Here is a 21,806-nt window from a genome sequence, read left to right as displayed (position 1 = left end):
GCTGAGACTTCATTTTCTTACCCAAACAATCATCACTAATCACCTGATCATCCAAAGCAGAGGTAGATGAACCACATACACAGAGGCTACTCTCACATAGTCTAAATATTCTAAAAAAAGTAGGTAATGATAGTCAAAAGTGCAAATTAAAATAACATTAGTGTCCAATTTCTCCAGAGAACATCTGAAGAAATGACTACACTCATGTATTTCTCTGAAATTTTTGACCAAAAGCTGTGGTGGTCAGCTTTTCACTTCTTTCAAACTTCAGTTGATGACAGATTCCTCAACAGTCTTCTTGCTGCACAGTATACATCTTTCATGGCCTCAAAACCCTGTGATTCTGCTGAGCTTTGTTAAGAAATCGCATGTACATAGGACACAGACACTAACAGTTGTAAAAAAAAAATCAGAGATCTCTTCCTGAAGAAGGTAAAAAAGTGACTTAACTCTGGAAAACAGCTGTAATAGTCATCTTTTTGTAAGAAAACACCATCTACTTCAACAAAAAGGAAAATTCACTTTAATAAATAACTTTAAATAAAGAATTTTTATGGTTATTTTTCATTCAAAAACAATTTGCCTGTATCCAGAGTTCACTTCAGGCTTTTGGTATGCATCTTGCTGCTCAAACACAGGAGGCTTTTTTAAAAACTGACATGTCTTCCTTTTCTTTTCCTTAGTCTTTTCCTTTCCTTCTTCCCTACCTGTGGGGATCAAGATTAACACTGTTTCTCCCCCAGGATGGTTGTCATGTCCTTCAATTCTTGGGTTCAATTCCCAGTACAAAAATAAAAACAAAACAAACAACAAACAAACACTATCTCATTATTTGGATCAGGATCAGCATCTGGGACAAAGACCAAGCTCCACAGTTCTCAACAGTAAAATGGGGATGAGACCACCCACTTCTCTGGCCCTTGGGAGTTAACATTAGCCATAGCTGTCAAGCATGAATCTCAGTGCCTAGTGAGAAGTGCTTCTGCATACATGAATTGTGATGAGAACCATGAATTCTGGAATGTTGAGAATCTATGTTTAGAACATGAGCCAGCTGTTTAAAATGACACCTAGGAATAAGAGTTTTAAGGGCACATTATGACTGAACCTAGAAAGGAGCATGACACTAATGTAAGTGCTTTCCATACAGAGTTAGGAACAACTGATTCCCATCCATACATCTTATACTACCAAGTCATGCAAACACCAAAATTGAGGAAACTCACAAACCACCAAAGAAAACAGAGCAAAAGTATATTTCAAAATCAAAAACATCTCAGCATAAAAGGCATTATGAACTGAGTGCAAAAAAACCCCACAAAATGGAATAAAATATTTGTAAACCATATATCTGAAAATGAATGAATAACCCATAACTATAAAGAATTCCAATCATCATCAACAACAAAACACCCCAAAACCAAAGAATGCAACTTAAAAATTGGCAAAATACTAAAAACAAACATCTCTCCAAAGATCATGTGGATCTCTGTTATTTGAAAACAAAGTAAGCTTTTGTGAGAATGAGAAGATATTGTAACTTTATGTGTTGCTGTTAAGAATGTAAAATGCAGTAGGAGAGGCTTTGGCAGGTATTCAAAAAATTACCACATAACCCAGCAATTCCACTGCTGGGTATCTGCCCCAAATGACTGTTGAAAGAAAGATTCAGACAAGTGTGTGCCCCCCATAGCAACATGACTACAATAGTTCAAAGGTGTTAGCAACCCTGATTTTCAGCAATGGATGAGTGGATAAATAAAATGTACTTTCTACACATATATTATTTGGCTTTAAAAAAAAGAATATATCCCATGCTACAACTTGAAGAAACTTAACAAGTTTATGCTGAGGAAAATAAGGCAGTCATGAAAAGACAAGTATTGTATGACTTCACATTGATAAGTTTCCTAGAATGGCCACATTCAGAGACAGAAAGTTGCAGATGGTTGCAGAGGTGGCAATGATGAGTATGGGTAGTTACTCTAAGGTGGGTTGAAGATTGCACCTGAGAAGATAAAGAAATGGTTGGCAGTTGGATGGTGTTGTCAGGTGACAACATAAATGGACGTTTTGGCACTAAACTGTGCACTTCAAAATGGTTAGGATATATCCATGATGTGTAATTTACACACATACATACATATGTGAAACCGAAAATTAACTCTTCCATTCCCATTTCAATACACTATCTGATCCTACCCCATAATAAAACAGCAATGTTTACCCTGTATTGTCATAAATTCAAATTCTGAATGGATTTTCATTAGTTTCATCAAAGTAAGAGCATTTTCACAAAATTGAGATTCAAATTTACTTACCTATTTCGGATTTCCGTACAATCATCTCTCAGCAAAAGGATAATGGTGCCTGTAACCAGTCCCAAAACCAATGTGACAATTATCTTTTCAAAGAGAAAAATGAAAATTAGAAAGAAAAATTTCAATTACAGGTAAAACTTTTTATTACCTAGTCAAATATCTCCACTGAAATACACACTTTAAATGGATTGGCCAGAGTAACTGGGGAATTATCAGACAGTGGTTATTATTAGAACATTTTCTAAATTAAATTGAGAATGTCAGGATTCTGTGTTTTGGGTACTGAGAGGACAAGAGAGCAGATGACCTGATGAGATAAGAATCTTCCCAGTGTCTACCAATCTCTGTCCACAAATACCATACAGGGTTGCTGTGTGAGGAAGGCATATGAGGGAGATGTTTTGGGAACAAAATAAGAATGCTGCCTTAAACTGAATTTTCAACTTTCATGCCAGTGAATGTGCACAGCTTTAAACTTCAAGAGATTCAAATTAAAACAAGATGACTTCACTCTAATTGTGAGAAATAAAGGAAATTTCAGGGCTGTGGATGTAGCTAAGCAATAGACTGCTTGCCTACCATGTGCCAGACCTGGGGTTTGATCCCCATCACTGCAAAGTACAGAAATACATAAAATTTTAATGCCACATCCAAATTCTAAGAATGGAATTTTGAATGATAAGGAAGAAGTGGACTGCACCTAGCTAACATGTGGGGAATCCCCACCTGCACAGGAAAAGTGCATTGTCACTGTCACCAAAGTATTTGGCCAGATGGGGTTACCCAAATCCTCCCATTACCATCTCCGCTCATATTTCTTGTCTTTCATTCCCAGCCAATGAGCCTTACAGATAACTTGACACACCTGAGCTGCCAATTCTTTGCCTTTCCCACCCATCGTCACCTACTCAGTCTATATATCTCCCAGAGAAAATGGAACAATGTTACATTTCCTCTTAGAATAAAAACTCTCTTAATGGTGCTTCAGTTAGCAAAAGATCAGAGTTACATTAGAACATATTTTATGTAAGGAATTCTTATAATTATATGTGAGCTAAATATAATAATATAGGAGATAGGAATGTAAAGAAAACTAAATACCTACCAGTAATCTTGAAATAATCAAAGCTTAAAAAAAATCTCAATATTACAACAGTATCAAGCCATGAACTAATTGGTAATGGATACTTGGCAAATATGCAGGCAACATGCAAAGAAAAGAACAGTGAATTGTAAAGAATAATTTGTGAAGACCAGACTCTGGAAAGAAGATTAGTGAAATGTTTCACCTATGAAATGTCCTTTGCTAATAATACAGAAATTTGGGGTGGGGGTAGGAATCCATTCCCCTGCTATATCCCCCAAGACCCTCAGAATCTGTTCATTATTACAACTAATCAAGTTTCCAAAATCTATGCTAATGGCTCTACCAACATGCAGCATGTGCATCTATGCAAGAGTCTATGTTTTCCCATTGTATAACTGTCAAGATATTCAGACTTCAAATTAGACACTCTGCATCCTTCATTTCTCTTGCATCCACACTTCATTTCTTTCACTGACTGAATATTATCATTTGGATATTCCTTAGTGATTTTTAGCCAATTTTCAAATATATTGACAAAATGATGAATCCATGATCATTCGATGCTTTTAAGAAGTTCACATGTATTGTATCTTCTTGCATGAAGAAAAACAAAGCCATTGAGAAAACTGAACATTTAACAACAGAGTAGACGAGCCTAACTATGAGCTTTTTGTATATGTACAAATGGTCTCTGTTCAAAACAGATCAAGATGAGAAATTCTTCAACTATGTCATTCTCCCTTTTTCCAGAAGTATTTAAACAACACATCTCAAGGTATGGATTGATGGATATTTGTAGCTTTCTCTAAAAAAAATTAAAAATTGAATGCATAATATTTAGCAAGAAGAGTGAAGCCAGTGGTATTATTATTCCAGACCTTAAACTATACTACAGAACAATAGTAACAAAAACAGCATGGTATTGGCACCAAAACAGACAGGTAAACCAAAGGTACAGAATAGAGGACACAGAGACAAACCCACATAATTATAGCTACCTCATATTAGACAAAGGTGCCAAAAACATATATTGGAGAAAAGATAGCCTCTTCAACAAATGGTGCTGGGAAAACTGGAACTCCACATGTAACACAATGAAATTAAACCCCTATCTCTCACCATGCACAAAACTCAACTCAAAGTGGATCAAAGACCTAGGAATTAAACCAGAGACCTTGTGTCTATTGGAAGAAAAACCAGGTGACATCTTCATTATGTTGTATTAGGCCCCATCTTTCTTAATAAGACTCCTATAGCACAAGAATTAAAACCACGAATCAATAATTGGGATGGATTCAAGCTAAAAAGCTTCTTCTCAGCAAAAGAAACAATCAGTGAGGTGAATAGAGAGCCTACAGAATTGGAGCAAATCTTTACTACAAGCCCATCAGATAGAACACTAACTCTAGGATATATAAAGCACTCAAAAACCTTAACACCAAAAAAATAATAATAATAATAATCCAATCAATAAATGAGCCAAGTACCTGAACAGACACTTCTCAAAAGAGGATATACAATCATCAACAAATATATGAAAAAATATTCATCATCACTAGCAATTAGACAAATGCAAATCAAAACTACTCTAAGATTTCCACTCACTCCAGTCGGAATGGCAGCTATTAAGAATACAAACAACAGTAAGTCTTGGTGAGGATGCGGGGAAAAAGGCACACTCATACATTGGGACGGCAAATTTATGCAGCCAATATGTAAAGCAGTATAGAGAGTCCTTGGAAAACTTGGAATGGAACCACCATTTGACCCAGCTGTTCCACTCTTCCGTTTATACCCAAAGGACCTAGAAACAGCATACTACAAGGACATAGCCACATCAATGTTTATAGCACCACAATTCATAATACCTAAATTGTGGAGCCAACCCAGATGCCCTTCAGTAGATGAATGGATAGGGAAACTTTGGTATATATACACAGTGGAACATTATTCAGCACTAAAAGAGAATAAAATCATGGCATTTGCAGGTAAATGGATGGAGTCAGAGAATATAATGCTAAGTGAAGTAAGCCAATCCCCAAAACCCAAAAGTTGAATGTATCCTTTGATATGAGGATGCTGTCTCATAATGGCAATGGCGCTCAGAGCATGGGAGGAATGGAGGAACTTTAGATAGGGGAAAGGGGCAGGGGAGGAAGGGAGGGGGTTTATGGGTAGGGAAGATGGTGGAATGAGTTAGACATCATTACCCTAAGTAAATGTATGAAGACACAAATGGTGTGAAAATATTTGGGTACAACCAGAGACTTTAAAAATTGTGTTCTATATGTGTAATATGAAATGAATTGCATTCTGGTATCATATATAACAAATTGGAATAAATAAATAATTTAATTAAAAAATTGAATGCATAGTCAAATATTTAGTATGCAAGTATAGACAATGAATCTCAGAGAGATTAAGGAGAATGTTGTCAAAGTAGACTTAAATGAACAATAAACCTTTTTTTTTTTAAATAATCCACTCATTCCTATATCTTCCCAACATATCTGGTTAAATGTCAAGTCTGAATCATGTCAACAAATAACTAGTTTACAACAAAATACAAAAAATCAGGCAATAAATTAAGGAATGTCACCAGGAAAGCATTGTTTTGATTTGAATTTTTCTAGTTGCTAGCAATAATGAATATTTTTTTTCATATATTTGTTGATTGATTGTATATCTTCTACATTTAAATAACTCCATTTCACAAAACTTACAAAAATAAAAATCATACAAGCTTAAGGACTCGATGTCAGAGCCAGGCATGGTGGCACATGCCTGTACTCCTGGTGAACTGAGAGGCTAAGACAGGAGGATGGCAAATTTAAAGCCAGCCTCAGAAATTTACCAAGGCCCTAATACACATAGCATCACCCTGTCTTTAAAAAATGTGAAAAGGTGTGGGAATATGTCTCAGTGGTATAGCCTCCCAGTGCTAAATCCTCAGTACCAAACAAAACAAAACCCCACTTATATCAAGGATTAGTAAACTATGGGCCAAAACCCAATAGTTTGTTTTTTTCCATTTTTTTTTTTAACTTGGGAGGTAAAAGTTCAAGAATAATATTTATTTCAATACGAATTTCAAAATCAGTGTCCTTAAATAAAGTCTATTGGAATGCTGCAATGTTCATTTGCTCATATGTTAGCTGTGGCTGCTTTAATCATGAAATGGCAGAGTAGACTTTGTGAAACAAATGACATATGTGGCCATGAGTCAAAAATGATTAACTTCTGAGGTTTTATCTAAACGGGTTTGCCTGCTCCTGAGCTAATGTTTCAACATTTAAAATTCTGAACAAGAGTTGTTCCACTGAGCTCAGGGTTCTACAAGGTTTTTCCCTTACTGTAGAGACTACTGCTTCCCTGAACATTGCTGGAATTGCTTTTAGAGAACCGAGTTCAATGATGAGACAAGTAGGCTGAATGTGCTACCTGGAGGCTCTGGGCCTGCTGTTTGACTCTTAAGGAAGCCAAGGCTCAAAACACTCATAATCCTGATGTAAAAACACCTGTGTTCTAATAACATCTTGCCCAGAATACCATATGTTTCTTGGATAAGACACTTAAAAATCAGTTTTAGAGACATGTAAGAAAAGCCTAATGAATAAATCACTCTGAAGAATCAGCTTATTATACTGCATCTTCCTGTTGAACAATGGGCTATCAAAGTTAATGCATCTAATTGGCCTGACATTTTTTCAAATGATGTCAAATCGATGATCTAAGAATAAAATATTGTCCTTGAACAATGGGACACAAAACTGCTTGAGAGAAATGCCAAATCACATGGACTAAAGAAGTCTGAAACAATGAACATCATCACTGAAATGGGGATGCAGGCCCTCAGGTACACCTGGAGAGCAACAATACTTAAATATGAAAATGTGGTGCTTATGCTGAGAAGTCAGTTTATTAAGCCAAAAACATGCCATATCTTAATACACAGAAATGCAATGATTGACAATGAAAATATCAATAAAATAATAACCAGCTAAATTGATTTCCCTACAAATGTTGGACAATAATAACCAGCTAAATTGATTTCCCTCCAAATGTTGGACAAATTAACTGAAGGAACAGTGTTTTGTGTGACATAGGGATTAAGATTAACTAATAAATAGGCCAGACATATAGCCCAATAGCAGAGCACTGGCCTAGCATGTGTGAAGTTCTGAGTTCAATACTCAGTATTGCAACAAACAAACAAACAAAACAAAATAAAATAAAAACCTGGAGGACTGAAAACACCTACCACAAAGTAGATCAAAAGGAGAAAAGAACACCATCATATCTTATTTAAGGCAATTAACCCCACCATGAATATTCTTGTTGTATCTGGTTACTTCCTGTGCATAAACCACACATACTTTGAGTTATCTATTGCTTTGCCAATATTAAAATCTCTCAATGAGGAGCATCAATCCTTACATTCTGCTTACAGTCTCCTCTCTCAGACAGTGGACAGAACAAACTATCTTCAGGAATATAAATGACACTGGGTTCCTTCAACACCTGATTTTATTGGCAAATCAATCCTCTTCTCCCTATTTTGAGCCTTCTCTCTTCTTCATTTCTATGATTTCTCTCTTTTCTTCTGCATAGTTCATCTTACCATCTGACATAGTCTGTATTTTCTTTATTCATCTATCATTTCCCTTCCCTCATATGGAAAAAAAGTCTACACAAGCAGAGATTTTTATTTTTACTCATTTCATTCACTAGTATAGTAGAGTCTCCAAATGGAACACATGATATTTCAATTTATCTTTGGAATGAGTCAATAAATGACAATGGACAGCTCTCAGCAAATTCCATATGTGGTTGATATTATCTGTCTAAACATTTTTAACAAATAAAATTTTGACTAACATTATCCATTATAGTGTGTGTGTATATATATATATATATATATATATATATATATATATATATATATATATATAATCAACATTTTTGAGTTATATAGTACAGAAGCCACTTAAAGAGCTTTACATGAGTAAAAACTCAATTGCTTTTTACCTGTTGTGTTTCTCAACTTTTATCACTGTGACAAAAATAAAAATTTAAAATACCAAGAAAGAACATGTTATGGTTGGACATTAGATGTCCCCCAAAAGCTCCTATGATAATACAGGAAAATTCACAGGTGAATGATTGAATTGTGTAATCTAATTTGTCTGTCCTAGTTTGAATGGACTGACTGGGCAGTAACTGCCGGCAGGTGGGCTGTGGCTGAAAGAGATGAGTCACTGGGAGTAAAGCAGGGGGTGCCCTGAAAGCATTGCTCTTCCTGCAGCCCTGCTCCCTCTCTCTGCTTCTTGACCCCATCATGAACTGGACAGCATTTTATGCTGAGCCCTTCCTCCATGATGTGCTGCCTCACCATGGGCCCAGAACAATGCAGTCACTTCTCTATGAATTGAAACTTCTGAAGCCATGATCCCCAAATAAATGTTTTTTTTTTTTTTTTCTCTAAGTTGTTTTTGTCAGGATACTGATCACAGCAACATGAAACCAAGTAAGAGAGAAATTTTATTTTGACTCACAGTTTTAGACATGTCAGTTCAGATTCTGTGGTTTAAGAGTAAGGTGAGGCAGAACTTCAAGGCATGTGGGTGTGGAGGCTGAAAGCTGCTCATCTCATGGCAGTCCGGAAACAGAGCAAGGAAGGTGTCAGGGACAACATAACCCTTCCAAGGCAGACAACTTGACCTACTTCCTCTCTCTAGATCCTGATTGGTACAGTTTACATCACCTCCTAATAATGTCATCAAATTATGAATCCATCAAAGGATTAGTCCATTGATGATGTCAAATGATACAGCCACTTCCAAAGAGCCCAACCTCTGAATATTGTTCCTTTGGAGACCAGCCTTCAACCATGAGTTTTGGGGGACCATTCATATCAAAGATAATACACTAGAATGATTGGCTGTTTCTAAATTCCAAATGGAGGGGGCGTGACTAATAAATGGAAGGATGGGTAGAAGAAAAAATAATCCTGCATAAGTCCATATTAGAAACAAATAGCTCTCACATGGGTATTTCACTGCATAACTGGAAGAATTTGTCACTTACCTCATTTATCCAGTGCTGGGGATTACCCGCAAAGCTTTGGAATGAACGCTTGGTGAGGCTAATAAGCTGATGACCAAAGGAGGTGACATAAGGAATCTCCTTCCTGACCCAGCACCTCTTATTCTTATCCCTTTTGAATTCATGCAGTTCAGTTTTTATGTCTTTGTAGAAAGTGGACTTGGCAAAATTATTAGCTAATTCTTTTATCTGTGAATCATCTGTCTTTGAAGGTATTTCAGTCTTGTTAGCTTTGGAATGGAAGAGGATAAGAGGTCACAGATTACTGCATAGAGTACTAACTCATTATAAACAAATTACTCCTGATTTCACAAGTTTTCTCTTGACCTTTTACTTGTACAACTCCTATATTTTGTAGCTTGAGTACAAAAATGAATTAGCATGTACATTCACAAATAAAAATGCCCACAGCACTCACTGACAATGTCTATTTGTTCATCACATCAATATGTAAATTCACAAGGTCATGTTTCAATGAATCATCTCTTTGCTAAACCTCAGGCAAAAATGTGAAAATGTGAAAGGTTCACATACCTTCATGTTCTTCTGACTCTCTCTTTATTACACCATGAAAGAAGTCCAGGAATATTTCTGCAGGATTAGTGTAGAATTCACAGGGAAAACCTACAAAATAAGACACCCCAGAAATCAAGCTGATAGTCTTGGAAGGTAAAGACTCACATGCAGAGGATGCTGGAGGTGAGGGGTTGGTAAGGCAGATTGAACAACTTTTTCCTCATCTTCTTGCTCTCTTCTGCCCTCTCTAATTTATCCTTTCCTCTTCTTTATTTAATCACATAATATTTCAACAACTGTCTCAGGCAAAAAAATAAATAAATAAAACAAAAAATGTATCCCAAACTATTCTTGGACTCTTCAGAACATCTTACATTAGTGCTTACCTCTCATAAAAATTCAAAATCCAAGCAGCTATCAATATGCTATACTGTTTACTAGTACTTCTTCAAAAATCTAAATGTAGATCCTAGAAAGGATATTAAGTTTCTGGTGAACTGTGCACCTAGAGAATACTGAGTTCACCTAGAGAATACTGAGTTCACCTAGAGAATACTGGAACAGCAGTAGGTATGTTAGCAGATGTTGCTTTGCAACCTACTAAATTCAGAGTTCCAAATGATCATCTCTCAAGATGCCATAATTCCAAATAGACAACACATTCCCAGAGAAGCATTATTGAGAGAACATGACCAGCACAGCACACCTGACCTCTCACCTCAACATCTAAATTTGGCCTGAGCTCTGACTCTTTAGTTCATCTTCCCTGGATTCCCAACTCTCATGTGTTTGATGTGTTTTTAAGTGACAGATATTTAATAAAAACAAATTAAGAAGGAATGATTATTTACAACTTTATTTGGGGTCATGGATAAACATCTATAATCATATCCACAGACCCCTGAAGTGAAGCAGATAGGTAAACCATTAAAGAAATCAGAGTACTCAGTCTGAAATAGAAAGAACAAGACAGACCAGAAATTTTGGCCCATTATATCAGATTCAGGGCCAGCTATTCAAGACTTAAATATTCAATTTAATGCTTCTAAGAAACATTTCCACAAGCCCTGAAGAAGGCAGAGCAAGATTATGTGTCAGGGGAAACACTGTAATATCACAATCTGTTACATGTTTTAAAAGGCAATGGTTTGGAACTTTTCAAAAAAGTTCAACTGACAGAATACTGAGTGTGAGTTCAACATGTTACTTACTGAACTTTCAGGAAAAGGTCAACATAACTGAAAAGGAGAAAAAAGTCCCATGAAACAAACAAACACACACACACACACACACACACACATACACACACCATGCATATTCAAATAAGACAGGAAAAGGGGAGATACCTGAAAAACAAAAAATGCTGCAAAATGAAAAAGAATTCTGGCATTGAACTGACCAAATATGTTTTAGAGTGGAGACACCCCAGTTAAGTCTATGCAAGATCAAAGAGCATTCCTGTAGCACTCCTGGGGACTCCTCTCCTCTGCCAGGAGTCTATGAATAAAGGATCTAGGGCATACAATGTTTAACCACACCTGCAGACTCAAAGTACTCTAAAGTCCTTTGGGCAGGACCGTGATACATTAGTTCTCCTGAGGCCAGTATGGTGAGGCTGTCAAACAGCTGGAAGATGGAATAGCGAGGCAGATGGATGGAGAAGATGATCGTGCGTCCCTGCTCAGAAATCCTAAGTGAAAAAAAGAAAATAATAAATCATTAATTATCTGAACCTTGCTGGTATGGTGATGCACGACTATAATCCCAGTGGCTCAGGTGGCTGAGGCAGGAGGATCAAAGTTCAAAGCCAGCCACAGAAAAAGCAGGCAATATGCACTCAGTGAGACCCTGTCTCTAAATAAAATACAAAATAGGGCTGGGGTAGTGGCTCAGTGGTCAAGTGTCCCTGAGTTCAATCCCCAGTATCCCCCATCCAAAATATCTGAACCTTGAAATATTTTGTAAAATACTTATTTCTGCCAGTAGAGCGTTTTCTCTCAGTTCAACATGCTTTTCTCTTACAAATTTCTCATCTCAACTCATTACATACATGGAGTTGGGAATATTTAAATTCAATGCTTTTATTAAAAGACTAAAGAGAGGGGAGGGGAGGGGAGGGGATGGGGGATAGTAGAGGATAGGAAAGGCAGCAGAATACAACAGACACTAGTATGGCAATATGTAAATCAATGGATGTGTAACTGATGTGATTCTGCAATTTGTATACGGGGTAAAAATGGGAGTTCATAACCCACTTGAATCAAAGTGTGAAATATGATATATCAAGAACTATGTAATGTTTTGAACAACCAACAATAAAAAAATTTAAAAAAAAGAAATTAAGTTTTGTGGAAAATAAGAGCAAAACAAAAAGATGTTTTCTTTTTTACACTGAGTTTTTGCACTGTCTCATATTATTATCCTCAAAATACACCCCCCTTGTTACCAATGAAAGAGAACTAGTGATATTTGATACACAGGCAGAAATTCTTTTACATATATGAGAGTTAACTATCTATATTTGTGTAAAAAACATTTTTCATGAAACTTTAATCTAAATATTATAAAATGGAGAAAAATGTTTCTCTTAAGTGAACACAGAAAGCTCTCATACACATTTTATATAATAAAAATCACTGGTCAAATCCTGAACATTTAGGTTAAATCAGGAAAGAGAGAGTACAAATTCACTAATAGTCTCTTTGTGAACTTTTTCTATCTAAATTTTCTGTCATGAAAAAAGTACTTGAGAAAAGCCATTACATTATCTAAACTAGGTTTTCTAGAGAACAATAAAGAATTTTTAAAAATTTAATATACAATTTAGAAATTTGATATACAACTCAAAATTTAAAAAAATGTACTTAGGTTTCTTTGTTTTACTAAAGAGATTTTTTTTTTTTGCATCAATAGAAATGTGTGTTTTTTTTTTTAAGCTGCAAAAACAGTATACCAGAAAAAAATAAATGAAATACTAATGAATGTAAAAAGTCTTTCAAATAACTCTTAGGTTTTCAAATGCATTGATTAGGATATTTTAAGCTTAGGTTTTTATTTAATTATAGCATTTTAGTTGTATGCTTATGTTTGAGATATGCATACCTTCTTTATCTGTTAATGCCATTATACCTGTTAATTTTCAATCACCACTGTTCAAGGAAGTATTAGAATTGTTCTTAATTAAAAAAAAAAATATTTTCAAATCACAATGAATACACTGAAGACTATATTGCTTCTTTCAACTGAGGAAAAGTTTGCACTAAATAAAATGTTACAAAATCACAAGAAAAAATATTTAAAAAAACAAGTAATAAAAGGAGATAGAATTTAGAAAAAAATGTTTAACAATAATGAGATTAAAACAATCAGCAAATTATGAAACCCATATGACCCACATGTAATTATTGAGTTTTGACTTTGCCTATCTCCTCTCATTTGACAATTTTCTGCTTCTGGATATTTGCATTGCTCACATACAGCAGACTGTAAATCTAGTGTCACTACAGGGTTTAGAATGTTTACTGTTCTATCCTAATGCCTACTTTTTCTATTCAGATAAACTCTACTGTTTCATATTTTTTATTGGTTGTTCAAAACATTACAATGCTCTTGATATATTTTTAACCTCTTCCTTCTATTGTATCAAAACCAACAAAAATATTATTTGCATAATTTAGGTAAAATAATTATAACAAGTAGACTTACTATATCACATTTTGTTATTATTTGCCATATGTTTTAACCTCTTAGGAAAGGTTGATGACATATTCATGTTATGTTCAAAAACGTTTTGTGTGAGTTGGCTTTGTATTGGATGTTATACTAGGCATATCATTCCAATCAAATGCAAGAACTTAGAGATAACTTCAATAAAAATGACTGAATTTAAAAAGAACACTGTATGAGCAACCAGACACCAGTAGAGATAAGATGAAATGTTCAAGATTGTATGATTAGTTCATGTTGAGTTTGCAAATGGAATCTGCTTTTTTATTCAATTAGTATTCATAATGTACCTAATGCTTTATTTTCCAGTGCCTTAGACCACAATTTCTTTTTCTAATAATTTACAATAATTGTTCCAAATGTTTCACAACCTGTATTGTAATTTTAGTGAGTTCAGAGCAAAGAACATGAACAAAGTGGGGAGGAGGGAGAATAAGAATTGAAATGTTACCCTATTCCTCATCCCTTTCATTTTTCTGCTGGTTACTTTCTACCCTTTATTGAAAAGGAAAAAAATCCCATTTCAACATCATTTTCCTTTAGTACCTCTCTGTGCCAATCTGATTGTACTAACTCTGCTAATATTCCTCAATAAAGTAATAGACTTAAAAAAAAGACTAAAGAATCTTAAAGTTTATTGCTTTAGCAGTCTAGAGTTGACTAGAAATTGGTGAAAATGCAGTTTTCTAGAGAGTTTTCCAAGACAGTGAATTCAGGGAAATTGGTATACAATCTCTGGTGGTTGGAATAGAGAATCCATATTATTAACAAGTATCTTAGATTATTTTGAGTATACTCACTTTTGAAACTAGTTATCAACGAAGTATTAGAAGGATGGTCATATACAAATTTTCATTCATCATTTAAGTATCCTGGCTCTTTAGTACTTGGTTTTCATCCTACCTTAGTAATACATTAATACTGTTAAGCACTTTGAATGTTATTTAGCACTTAGCTATATGTTTTAGTGATAAATTGAATTTCCACAATGTTTTCACAAGGATATTATAATATTAGTATTTTCTTCTTTTGACATATAAAGTTTAAAGGTCAAGTAACTAACCAATGGCTCACAGTTACTAAATGGCAAGGCTGGAATCTGAGTCTGGTTTGATTTTACGGTAGAAACATTTCTCACCTACTTGTTATAGGAATTATTACTTATGGGTATAAGAAACAAAGGCAAAAAAAAAAAAAAAAAAAAAAAAAAAAAAAAAAAAAAAAAAAAAAAAAAAAAACCTTTTCCAAACTGTTTTGTAAATATTTTATGAGGAGAATCACTTCAATTTAAGAATTTGATAAGCACCTAGTATATCTAATATATCCAAAGATGATCAAGCACCTAGTATATCTAATATATCCAAAGATGATCTTCCTCAAAGAGAAAAAGGAGATAAGGTCTATAATTTCAATATGATTGGATTCGGAGAAGTTAATGGATCCTTATAAACAAAAAAGGGAAAGTGATAACCCATTCTGGAGGTGATAAAAGTAGAATATCCAAATTCCCAACAATAGTGAGCTAAGAAAAGAGATACAAGGTGAACAAAGTGTGAAGTGAACAGGTCTAAAATTCAAAACTATAAGAAGCCTTTCTGTGTAACACAACAAGCAGTGTCTATGTGTGTGCTTGTGTTGCTGTTGTTTTGGGTGAAGAAGATAACTAATAGAGAGGACCAAACAGGACCATATTGAACCCTTCGAAAAGAAACTGGAAATTATTCAACTGACAATAAGAAGCTGAGAAAGGATTGGAAGATGGACATGGGATACCTGAGAGTTCTAACACTCAAAGTGGGGCCTGAGGACTAACTGAATCAGTGTCAGTAATTCTTTAAAACTACTGTAGAGAACTTTGATTCCTTCCAGGAACCTAGAGAAACAGGATCTGCATTTCAATAAGTCCCAGGTGATGAGTATGCTCAGCAGTGCTTGGGAAGGACTGACCAAAGCTCTGGGCATGAGGAAAGAGGACTGTGTGCTAAGCAGAGCAACCCACAAAGAAAATATCTGTGAATAAAAATATCCTACATATATTCTCTAATGGGGCCTGAACTCCAGACCCGTGTCTTGGCATCTTCACTTATATGTGTAAATGACATCTTAAACTTCAGAAGTTTAAACCCACACATATCTTCAGTTCTTGTTGTTTCCTCTCTTGTAGCATAGACACTTGCTCAAAGCGTCATGGGCATCAGAGGAAGCAAAGTTGTGACAGAAGGGAGGCCATGAAAGTAGTGTGATTGGAAGCTTAAAACAATGGGGCAGAGGAGTTTCTAGAGGTGGTGGACAAAGGGAGAGACCATAGCTACCAGGAGATTGGCTTCCTTAAACAAATAAATTACTGCATAAGGAAGTAAGTACATATTTTGAGATAATGGGAGTTGAATATCTCCATGTCTGAAGTCACTTACAAATGTGAAAATAGCAAAGACTAAAAGTAAGACAGAGGTGTCAGATTGGCATCAGAAATGTTGTTATGAGTTCCTGGTCTTTTCAATGTATTCAATAACAGAAATAGCAATAAATATAGATATATCTATGCTCATGCATGTATTTTTAGGAAACATCTATGTATACATATATGTGCACCACAATTAGATGATAAAGGCTGTGTAGGTTGCATGCCCAGGTGTGTTTCACTGAGAACTCAGCATCCTTTCATGCCTGAGTCAGCTCATACAACACGCACTGGGATAAACCCTGCAGTGTGCCATTAACTTTTCAGATTGAAAAAAGAGGAAAAATATATTTCTGTAGAGGATCCCAAAAAGGCAGGAAACAGAGACACTAGGGAGAACTGGGGAAATCTGAGTAGCCCTGATTGGATATTGGCAAAGCAATATCTGTGGAGTGAACTGTGGAGTGCAGATGATGGCATGTCCTCCCTGATTGGAGGTTGTAGTAGCACATGATGGCAGAAAAGCCTATGTGGGAAACAGCAGAGAAGAAAGGAGGGGCTGCATATGGAATGAAAAGTAACAGAGGGGAATCCAGGTGAGAAGAGTAGGATTTCATCTGTATTGTTCTTAGATACTTTCTGTCAGTTTGAAATATGTTTATATTTTTAAAGATGTTGTATAAATCTCAACTATTGACAAATTTCCTATAAACATCCCTTCCCACCTTCCTTATTTCCTTTCTTTCTTTCTTTTTTTGTGGGGGGAGGGGGCAGGGATTGAGTACAGGTGCACTCAACCACTGAGCCACATCCCCAGCCCTATTTTGTATTTTATTTAGAGACAAGATGTCACTGAGTGCTTGGAGTCTTGCTTTTGCTGATGCTGGATTTTAATGTGTGATCCTCCTGCCTCAGCCTCCAGAGCTGCTGGGATTATAGGTGTGCAGCACCCCACCTGGCCATTTTTCTTTCTTGATAAAGGAAATCCCATTTATTTAATTTCATTCTTCCACTTCTTCAATCCCCAAATCTCAGCAGTCATTGTCTTAATCCTCCCATCCCAGGTGCAAATCCTGACCTGATCCTATTGGTTCCCTTGAAAACAGAAACCACCTTCTGCTCACCATGACCATTCTGGTTGAAGCTCAGCAGCTCATTCACTGGGTCTTCTCTCATCCTTGCCTAACTGCACAGTCTTCCCCACAGCCGTTGCTGTGCTCTAAAACTCTCAAAATATCACTATGTCCCCTAGTGACAGGAGAAGCCATACTTCTTTGATAGTCTATGAGATCCATGAAATCTGCCATCAGCCCAACTTCACCTCACATCCTAAACACATTTCATTGGCTGAACTGTGTCTTCCCCAAACTCAGATGTTGAAGTCCTATTCCCCAGTGCCTCAGAATGTAACCACATTGGACATAGCACCATCAAGGAGGTCTTTAAGTTTAAATGAGATCATCAGGGGGTCCTCATCTGACTATGTCCAGATAGGAGGAGATTAGGACACAGACACACAAGGGAGAAGGTGCCATTTACAAACTAATTAAGAAATGACCAGAAGACACAGTAGTTTCAACTTTCTGTCTTCAGAGATATAAGAAAAATTTTTGTTGTTGAGCCCCCAATCTGTAGCATTGTTGTGACAGTTCATCAGGCAACCTCCACTCCCCTTAGTCTCTGGGTCTGTCCCTCTGGCCTTGCTGATATTCCACACACATAAGACATGCTCTATCTCAGGGCCACTGGCTGCTTCTTCCAACCAGAACCCTCTTCTGATTTATAGCACATCTCACTCTCTCCCAACTCAGGCGTAACATGCTTGTGGTCTTCTCTGACCTTCCTGTTTAAAACAGCTCCCTGCCCTCACCATGACCTTACTTCCCTATGTGTTTTTTCATCATTCTTGATACACTTCTTGTTTATTGACTGTAACTTGGTAAAAAAGAAGGAACACTATTTTTTTAGCTTCTGAATCTCCTGCACCAGGAATACCGGTAACTGGAAGTGATCAGATAGTAAACAGATGAAATGTAATGTTGCCATAGCATTTACCTTTTTAGGAGTCTGATGACATCATTAGCTGTTCTCCCATCTAAGCCAGTTGTGGGCCTATCCAGGAACAAGATGAGAGGATCAAGGATCAGCTCCATTCCTATACTAGTCCTTTTTCTTTCTCCTTTAGATTTTACCTAAAACACAAATTATTATCATTTTCACGAATTTTCATCATCACTATATTTTGGTGAATTAACCACCAGCAGTTCTACTAGAGACACTTTACCTAATTTTCCTCATTATTCTAAACAGCAAGTAAATGACACCTAGGCAAAGGGGGATGTTTCACTCTAACCACATGTGGAAGCTGAGCCCCAGTGCAAAGTTCTCGAGTGATTGCACCTGATATGAAGCTCATTCTTTTAATAGTCCAGTGAATTCCTCACCAAATAGTCAGTTTTAAGAGAGTAAGTTAAACACTAAAAAAGAAAGAAAAGAAAAGCCTATAAAATGGGGAAATGACTACTAAGATAGGAGAAGAGCTGTTCTCAGTGGAGCATGCCTGCAATCACAGTACTTTGAGAGGCTGAGGCAGGAATTCATGAATACAATGCCAGCCTGAGCAATTTAGTGAGGATCTAAGCAACTTAGTGAGGCCCTAAGCAACTTAGTGAGACCCTGTCTCTAAATAGAATATCAAAAAAGGACTGGAGATATAGCTCAATGTTTAAGTACCCTTGGGTTCAATCCCTGGTACCAAAAATAAACAAACAAACAAACAAATAAAATAGGAGGAAATATAAAGGACACTACCTATAATGATCTTTTAGAGTGTTGTGACAACTTCCTACAGACATACCATCTCCACAAAGGATCCCAATTGGATTGAAAAAAAAAAAAAAAAAGAGAGAGAATCACGTTGGAGCAAGAAACATATACTACCCACATTCCATATTCACATATTTTCAATTTCATAATTTTTTCACAATAATTATTTCTACAAGTTAACATACCTCAGAATTGCTCATTCATCTTTTCAGAAAATCCCAGAAGAGGGTATATTTCACAGGGCAACTGGCCCAATCTTTTCACCAATATATGTGTGGAAAGGGAATAAAGAAGCTCTGGGGGAGGTAGGAAGTAAAAAATACATCTAGAATTTGGAGTCTCTAAACATATCATTATTGAATGCTCCTTATGGCCCTTGATTGGTTTCCATTAACAATTGTACTATAAAAGACATTTGGGTACCTAATTCAAAGTATTATATAAATGTCTAAATATACCACAATGAAATCTATTATTCTTTATAATTATTATAAACCAATAAATAAGGCCTTTGGGAACAATTATGGAAATGTGAATGAATATAAATATAGTCATAATAACAGTTGATAATACAGAGACCTTGTCCATTTTTTCACTGATACTGATATTGGTAAGGTAAGGAAATGTGCTTATTTTCTTATGTTAGTATGGGAGAAAAGGGGGAAAATGAGCAATTGAAGTGAATGATATTATTACTAATACAGTTGCATTAATACTTTAATAATTAGGTAATTGTTCATATCATTAGAGTAATCAAACTATTTTTTTTAACATTTCTGTTATGTTCAGATCATAAAGAACTAAAAAATAAATTATTTCAATCAATGAGACTTTATGGTTGTAAGAAGCCAACAACTTTGTACATTTCCCCTGGAAATCTAAGCAAAAAACTAATGGAAGTGCCGACTTGCAGCTAAATAAGAGAGTAAAGAAAGTACTTTCCTAAAAAGACAAAATCAGTTAAAAAATAGCAGCCCCAAAGTAAACCTGACTCAATCACTCAGCAAACAAAAATAACTGGTGAAAGGTGGCTCTACACCACTGTAACTCAGGAGAGATCCACAGCCAAGGAATGATGTTCATCTGCTACAGGTCCAAACCCCTCTGAAATCCAAACCAAGATTCAGCGTCATTTTTCTTTACCTTGGCATGGTTTACTATAAATAACTCTAACATCAATTTTGATAATTTACAGAATTCGTTAACATGAATGAGAGTAGTGACCCCAATAGCCAACACTGTACCTTCAACCCATTTGAATGTATTTTATCTAATGGTTTAAAGTATTATTTGGTGTCAATCTTCCTATCTTTGTTTTCATTTCTCTGGTTTATACTTGTTTTTCATATCCCTGATTCATTCTCTTGCATTATCGAATACTACCTTACATACTCATCATCCATCTATTTTGCCTTTGTATCTGGGTGTGAATTATATTTTATATCTTTTTCTCTCTCTTTATTTTTACATCCTATATTTTCTCAAATTCTTTTTGGCCTATCTTTCTCCCCTGCCCTTATTCCTCTTTTAAAGTTACAGTAATTGTACTAAATTTAATAACTATTAACTATTTTTTGAGCTATTCCAGAACTTTATTACAGGTTTACATGTATATATGGGGAACTGTGGAAAAAAATAGCAAAAAGTTTTATTTCTTATAAGGTGAATAGTATTTAACTTGGCTCTGAAAATATTATGGTAAATAGGATTCACTGGCATTTTAAAAAGTGGTGCTGATATTAGGAGAAGCAGAAGTGACACACTGAAAAAGTAAATAAATATTTGGATATTCTATCAATACAGGGGTCTTAAGATAAAGAAACTCACAAGTAGTCCCTCCATTAATAAAGAAGTGAAAACTATACCAATAGATGGGTAGTCATAGAAATGGTATGAAAAAGCAAGTGAACAAATCAACCCCAAACCAATAATGCTTCAACAACTGACTCCATGGACACTACCATGGAGGACATGTAGAAAAATAATTTAGGAGTTTCATAGTTAAAATGTTCTATTACCTTAAAAGATGTAAAAAGCAAAATTGGGGGTAAAATACAGGAAGTGAAAGATCACTTCAGTAAAGATAAAGAAATTCTAAAAATGATATTCAAGAAATCTGGGATATCATTAAAACACCAAACTTAAGATTCATTGAGATAGATAAAGGATAAAGGGATTCATGATCTTTTCAATGAATAATATTGGAAAATTTTCAAACCTTAAGAATGAGATAGAAATTCAAATAAAAGAGACAAAAGGAATCAAATTATACAAAAATCACAATGCATCCATACCTAGAAAAATTATTTAAAAATGCGCAACCTATAGAATAAGGATAGAATTGTAAAAACTTCAAGGGAAAAAGGATTGGTCACATTTAAAACTAAACCAAGGAGCAAAGATGGTGGAGTAGAGGAGGTACTGCTTCTGGTGGCTCTGCGCACGAATCCGAGAAAACAGTCAAAAGGCTTCTCCACAGGGTCCTGCCTCAATGAAAAACTACATCTCAGAGCATGTGACAGGATACCATACAGGGAATCTTTTGCAGATTCCACTGGAGCGGCGGGCGTGACATGGAATGCAGAGGCTTTGCTTGCTGGTCAGACTCCAGACTCTGGCCCCAAAGCCCACAGTCTGAACACACATGTGACCACAAGCAGCACTTCTACAGAACTGTAGATCACCAGACTATGCTCTGCTCCCATGTGGGTCACCAGACTGAGTTCTGGCCCCAGCACAAGGTCACCCCAGCACCCCCCACCTCACACCAAACACCCGACGCAGGAAACAGATGGAATCCATCTTGGAAAACCTTTCTCGCCAT

The 21,806-nt window shown here is 35.8% G+C and overlaps 1 protein-coding gene across 1 annotated transcript in view; it reads right to left on the bottom strand.

Annotated features, from left to right (window-relative positions):
- Nucleotides 1-21,806, bottom strand: part of LOC139706426 (broad substrate specificity ATP-binding cassette transporter ABCG2-like) — a 45,670-nt gene that overhangs the window by 12,158 nt on the left and 11,706 nt on the right. The window contains exons 2-6 of the mRNA XM_071614441.1: nucleotides 18,212-18,348; nucleotides 11,568-11,719; nucleotides 10,048-10,137; nucleotides 9,496-9,743; nucleotides 2,322-2,404 (exon numbers count right to left, since the gene is read on the bottom strand). Coding sequence (XP_071470542.1) covers nucleotides 2,322-2,404; nucleotides 9,496-9,743; nucleotides 10,048-10,137; nucleotides 11,568-11,719; nucleotides 18,212-18,309 — 671 coding nt within the window. The 5' untranslated portion in view covers nucleotides 18,310-18,348. The remainder of the gene's footprint in view (nucleotides 1-2,321; nucleotides 2,405-9,495; nucleotides 9,744-10,047; nucleotides 10,138-11,567; nucleotides 11,720-18,211; nucleotides 18,349-21,806) is intronic.

The sequence above is a fragment of the Marmota flaviventris genome, chromosome 7 (assembly GCF_047511675.1).
Source record: "Marmota flaviventris isolate mMarFla1 chromosome 7, mMarFla1.hap1, whole genome shotgun sequence".
In the NCBI taxonomy this organism is placed as follows: Eukaryota; Metazoa; Chordata; class Mammalia; order Rodentia; family Sciuridae; genus Marmota; species Marmota flaviventris.
This window is presented reverse-complemented; position numbering and strand designations above follow the sequence as displayed.